A 6,733-nucleotide genomic window follows, 5' to 3' on the forward strand; every position below is an offset into this window, starting at 1 on the left:
TAAATTAGACTGCCAATAAAGCTATTCGTTCAAACAAAATGGAAAACCAAATCTTATTATTTATGCACTCAATTGTAGTCAACCGTAGCAGAAGAACAAATAATCAGAGCACAAATACATAATTATTCATACCTGCAGAACCCATAACCTTGTTTAACGCGGAGTGAGTAAGAAAAAGATCATCCGAGGGGACACTAACCACAAGAGAATCAACAAACTATCAGTTTAGGAGAGAAGAATCGACAAAGAATAATGAAAAGAATAAACCTTTTAGTCATGACGGACGTAAGGTGAGATCCTCCGCTGACATGTACTGATGTACATAATTTCTGCTATTTGAAGCATTGAAAGGGTTGAATGTGAATTCATCCATTATCGTTATATATTTTGCTTATTTAGAACTCTTGAATCTCCACAAGGATTTCAATCCTTAGGAAATTTGAAAGTGGAGGTGCTTAAAATGACGGTCTCTTACTCCATATTCCCAGCTTCCTGTAATTGTTCCTTTGGATGCATAGAAACCCTTATGGAGCGTCCAAATCCTCTGTTATGGCTGCTTCTTCATTGCCCGCCACACCCAGATCCAAAACCATGGTATCATCTATCACCTTCAGATCCAGTTTTCCTAATCACCAATACCTCCTCAAATTATATTGTCGATTGATATGGCTGTAAGAATATTGATATGGTTGTATTTATCTCATTTCTAAGTTATAAGTTATAATTGTGGGGAAGAGAAAAAGGCAAATGAGTTTGTAATTAATAGTATTGAAGAAGGCTTTGTTTGAGGGATACGAAAAATAGTTTTACAATTATTTGTTTCGGCTTTGATTTAACAATGTTTGAAAAGTTGAGATTAGCTGATATGGCATCGTGCAAATTAAAAACCTGAGGTGGACACTCTGAGTAGCCTCAAACTTCTACTTTTATTAGAGTAGATTTGATATGGGGCAAAAAATAATTTTATCTAAAAATAGCAAATATTAGAGGTTGCCATTTGGACGAAAAATTATATAAAGCAATATACCTTTTTAACCCAACCTCTAAATTTAGTGTATATATATTAGGGGTAAAAATCTTATTTAGTATCCAAGATCGGATCTAGAATCCGTTCCGATCCGTTCCAAAAATCCAGGTATGCAAAGAAAGTTGGATCCAGATCAGATAATAAATTATATATTAAAATTTAAAATAATATATCACATATATATATATATTGCTAATATATATTAATATGTTCCATATATATTTTTAAATAGAAAATAACATTATACCGTAAAAAATCTCGTTTACACTATTTAGATCGCATAAAAATCTGTATCAATTTTTCTATATAGCCAACAAATTATTCATTAAAAAAACACCATTTCATTATTACAGTTTATTATTTGTAAAAATTATTTTATTATATAAAAATAATAATTCAAAAACAGTAACTTGCATGATTGTGATATGTGTCAAGTGAAATGATCAGATTTTGATACATATTGAATTAATTTTTAATTATATGTTTAACAAATCTTTTATAAAAAAAAAGAATTTTTATAATTGTTTTTAATCTTAAAAAATAAGGGAAAAAGTTATTTTTAGATTAAAAAATAATAAATAAAAGAAAAGGATAAAAACCAATGTTTATAAGAACAAAAGAAAAAAATTATATTCCAGTTAACATAAGAGAAGTTAAACAATACATTAGAAATTCACAACCAATAAACTTTTGTTAATGTTTTTAGTTCATTAACTACATGTAATTTGTTTTGTCTGTTTCTCATGTTATGTTACTCCATTAAATAGTTATTGTTATATTAGTATAGTCATGTAAAATTTTTTTTTTTAATTATTGTAATCCAATTATTTTTGTGTTTAAATAATATTATGATTATTGATAATTTTATTTTTAACTTTATGTATTATATATTTTTATGGATGATTTTATTTCATTATTTTTTTTAACGAGCTATAAAATAGTAAATTATAAATCTGCATATGTGTAGGTATTTATCTAGTATATTATAAAGATAAAATCGTCTAATTTAACTAAAACCAAATTTTGTCCATATGGGATAAAAAACCATTTGCAATCTTTTTTAAAAGATATATTCCATTTGGTTTTGTTATGGGCTGTAAATAGTTTTTTGGATAACTTTGCTATATAACTATACCGAAAGAGTTTATTTATCCAAAATTTACAAGGACAATTAGTTAAGATATTTTCTTCTTTTCAAAGTTATTCTACAATACTCCACTTCTAATAGTTACTTTTTTTAATTTTTTTTTTTAATTTGAAAAAGTGGTAAAACATAAAAAAAAACAATCAAACTATCTATTATTACAGATCCATCCACGATTTAGATCCGATAAAATCAAAATTCGGTAAAATTGGGTTGGATCTAGCAATTTGTCTCCATTATTTTAAATTATCCAATTTCCCTCTCAATTTCTAATTTCTAATTTTAAGTTTTTTATTTGTTTAGTAAGGATATTTTTGGAAAAATATAAGGGAAAAAAACAGATAAAATAAAAGAGCATTTAAAAAGGAAACTGTTCAATTTACAATTGTACAGTAAAAACTCTATAAATTAATAATGTTGGGACTTTGATATTTTATTAATTACAGAGTTATTAATTTATAGATTTTAACTAAAAATTATAAAAATTATTTACTTGTTTTTTAAATTCATAGTCTTTAAAAATTTCCATTTATTTGTAAAAGAACTTTTTCTTTTATTGTATATTTTCTTGATTTTTTTTATAGTTTACATATTTTCATATTTTCCATATTGTTTTACATTTCTTTTTTCTTTATATTTCCATATTACTGTATTTTGTGCATAGCTAAGAGACCCACTACTTTTATTTTCACGTTCATTGATATGCATTATTAAAAAATACGTTTTGCTCTTCTTCTTTGCGTTTACAATGCCTCCTCATCTAAAAAATGTTCCAAAATCAACTATGACGGATAAAATTCGCAAAGAATTATGTGAATACAAGAGAAATCATCATGCATGCACTCAAAAGGATTTGCAGTCGTGGCTTGAGGAAAAGTTTAATTTAAAAATTAGTTAAGGTACAATCTCAAACACACTCAAACGATCAGCGGATTATCTTTCAGTCGACCTAGAAGGAGGAAGAGATATCAAACGACACAAACCAGCAAAATTTCCAGACATGGAGAAAGTAGCTTTTGAGTGGTTTCTCCAATATCAAAAGCGAGTGAATAGGACTGGCGAGTTAATTTTGGAGAAGGCAAGAGAAACAATGAAACTTGTATACCCTCAAGAAGAAGCTCACCAACTTTCTCCAGGTTGGCTTGGAAAGTTTAAGTTACGATATGGTATCAAATCCTTTCGTCGTTTTGGAGAAAGTGGTTCAGTTGACATACAAGACATGGTGAAGAAATTGGAGGCTATAAGGGAAAAAATAGATAGCTTCCCCAAGAAAGATTTTTTTAATATGGATGAAACTGGTTTGTTTTATAGGTTACAAGCTGATCATTCTCTCGCTACAAAACAGCTTGAAGGAAAAAAGCAAGACAAAGAAAGGCTAACAATTGTTATTTGCTGAAGATGGCTCTGAAAAAATTCCCTTATGGATTATTGGAAAATATGCAAAGCCACGCTGTTTCAAGAATATAAACATGACTGGTTTGGATTTTCACTACCGTTCTAACAAAAGAGCTTGGATGACTAATGTGATTTGTGAAGAGTATATCTGCTGGTTTGATAAGAAGATGCATGGTAGAAAAGTTTTGTTTGTGATAGATAATTGTCCAGCACATCCAAAAAATATTGAAGCACTACAAAATATTGAGTTGTTCTTCTTGCCACCCAACATGACATCAAAAATTCAACCTTGTAATGCTAGAATAATAAGAGCTTTTAAGATGCATTATCGTAGAAGACTTTACCGACATATTTTAGAAGGCTATGAGTTGGGACAATCTGATCCAGGTAAAATTAATGTTTTGGATGCTATCAATTTTGCAGTAGCGGTTTGGAATGTTGATGTTAAGCAAAGGATAATAGAAAATTGCTTTAAACACTGCAAAATTTGTTCATCAGATGCCACATCAGATACTTTAGAAGATGGCTCCACTTGTGAATTAGACGTGCATGAACTTGATGCTGTGATTAATAATCTCAGCTATCATAATAGAATGGATGTCAATAGTCTACTTGATTATCCTGGTGAGAATGATACATGCTCAGAAGTTCATAGTTTAGAAGAAATTGTGGCCACTATTCTCAATGCTGATGATGAAGTTGAAGATGATATGATACCTCTGGAAGTAGTTACGCTTAAAGAAGCAATTATCGCGTCTAGGACTCTTCACAATTTTTTGGTGCAATTTAAGAAGACAACACCAGAAGTTTTTGAAGCAATGAGAAAAATTAGAGATGAAGTCCAAAAAGATTTTATTTAAATAAAAAACAAGCAACACTAGATTCATATTTTAGTAGATTATCTTAGTTATATACATATTTAAATAAGTTTTTATCTATAGTTATTAATTTATGACTTTAAAGGGACTATATATTTACATAGGAGTTTTCTTAGAATTATTATCTTATTATCTTATCGATTTGTATTAAATTTTAAACTAACCTAACTTGGGACCGGAAAAATTTATTAATTTATAGTATTTATTAATTTATCGAATATTAATTTATAAAGTTTCTACTATATTTTGTAAATACAAGTGGTAATATTTTATGGGAGGGTAGTTTTGAAGAATCACATGCGAATCACCATGATTACGGAAAATGGCTATCACTCTTTTACAAATATATGAAATAAAAAAAACATTGTCATTTAGATGGACATTTAGTAGTACTTTTCTTCTTTTATTTCTTCTTCAGTTTTCATCAACAATTTTATCTTTTTGATCAAACTAGTTTTCATTCACATTTATTTCCTTTCTTTATAAATACAAATTCTAGTCGTCTTTGTTTCTACACAACAATCCACCCAACTCAGTATTAAAAAAATGGCATCTGTTTCAGCTCCTTTGCCGAATTCTCTTCACCCTCGGATAAACCAATCCACCACCGTGCGATCAACGCCGTTAAAATTCACCTCGACTCGATTTTTAACCCGCCTGATCAAAGCCTCAACATCAGAAACTCCTCCTGATCTAGCCGTCGCGACCCAACCCGGATCCGGATCCAAAGATCTCCCGATCCGAAACATCCCCGGAAGCTACGGTTTACCAATTATAGGACCCATCAAAGACCGTCATGATTACTTCTACAACCAAAAACCAGAAGAGTTCTTCAAATCCCGAATCCGTAAATACAACTCCACCGTATTTCGTGTCAATATGCCTCCCGGAGGTTTCATAGCTGAGAACCCACAAGTCGTTGCTTTACTCGACGGAAAAAGCTTTCCGATTCTATTCGATGTTGATAAAGTCGAAAAGAAAGATCTCTTCACGGGAACTTACATGCCTTCAACGGAGCTCACCGGAGGCTATCGAATCCTCTCCTACCTCGATCCATCGGAGCCGAATCACTCCAAGCTCAAATCATTACTTTTCCATCTACTCAAATCCTCTCGAAACCGAATCTTCCCAGAGTTTCGAGCTACTTACTCGGAGCTTTTCGATTCGATTGAGAAAGAACTCGCCGCTAATGGAAAAGCAGATTTCGGTGGTCCTGGAGATGCAGCAGCGTTCGATTTCTTGGCTCGAGCTATGTACGGGAAGACTCCAGCTGATACCAAACTTGGATCCGATGCACCGAAGTTGATCACGAAATGGGTCTTCTTCAATCTACATCCTTTGTTAACACTCGGTTTACCAAAGCTTGTTGAAGATCCTCTTCTCCATACTTTCCGATTACCTTCGTCGCTAGTCAAATCTGATTACCGGAGACTCTATGAGTTTTTCCTCGAATCTTCAGGTGAGATTCTCGTCGAGGCCGAGAAATTGGGTATCTCGCGAGAAGAAGCTGCTCACAATCTACTTTTCGCCACGTGTTTTAACACGTGGGGTGGGATGAAAATCTTATTCTCTAATCTGGTTAAACGAGTCGGGCGGGCGGGTACTAAACTCCAGATTCGATTAGCGGAGGAGATTAGATCAACGATTAAATCAAACGACGGAGAGCTCACGATGGGAGGTATTGAGAAAATGGAGCTAACGAAATCCGTCGTTTTTGAGTGTCTCCGGTTCGAACCGCCGGTTCCGGCGCAATACGCTCGTGCAAAGAAAGATTTTGTGATTGAGAGCCACGACGCGGCGTTTAAAGTGAAGGCAGGAGAAATGCTTTACGGATATCAACCGTTTGCGACGAAGGATCCGAAGATATTCGATCGAGCGGAGGAGTTTGTGCCGGAGAGATTCGTCGGGGAGGAAGGAGAGAGGCTGTTGCGGCACGTGGTGTGGTCGAATGGGCCGGAGACGGAGAATCCGACGGTGGGGAATAAACAATGCGCCGGGAAGGATTTTGTTGTTTTGGTGGCGAGGTTGTTTTTGATTGAGATTTTCCGGCGATATGATTCGTTTGACATTGACGTTGGTTCGTCGCCCTTGGGAAGCTCCGTTAAATTCACGTCGTTAAGGAAGGCTAGCTTTTAGAAGCCATGGATAAATTTGTAATTTTGTTATGTTTGTACGTGTTATATAGTCATCTATTTTGTCTTGTATTATTATTATGTCCTTTTCTTTCATAATTTTAATCAAGAGTTGTTATATGCCCCCATTTGTATAAGATTTTTCAACTGACGACAA

The 6,733-nt window shown here is 32.9% G+C and overlaps 1 protein-coding gene across 1 annotated transcript; it reads left to right on the forward strand.

Moving 5' to 3' along the window:
- The first annotated feature begins 4,922 nt into the window (after nucleotides 1-4,922).
- LOC18020633 (allene oxide synthase, chloroplastic) lies at nucleotides 4,923-6,733 on the forward strand. The gene has a single exon (XM_006403304.2). The coding sequence runs from the start codon at nucleotides 4,991-4,993 to the stop codon at nucleotides 6,578-6,580; it is 1,590 nt and encodes a 529-aa protein (XP_006403367.1). The 5' UTR covers nucleotides 4,923-4,990; the 3' UTR covers nucleotides 6,581-6,733.

This window comes from Eutrema salsugineum, unplaced genomic scaffold (assembly GCF_000478725.1).
Source record: "Eutrema salsugineum unplaced genomic scaffold, Eutsalg1_0 scaffold_17, whole genome shotgun sequence".
In the NCBI taxonomy this organism is placed as follows: Eukaryota; Viridiplantae; Streptophyta; class Magnoliopsida; order Brassicales; family Brassicaceae; genus Eutrema; species Eutrema salsugineum.

What these genes read in the sequence shown, in the direction of transcription:
- LOC18020633 (XM_006403304.2), top strand. Translation starts at nt 4,991, where the DNA reads ATGGCATCTGTTTCAGCTCCTTTGCCGAATTCTCTTCACCCTCGGATA.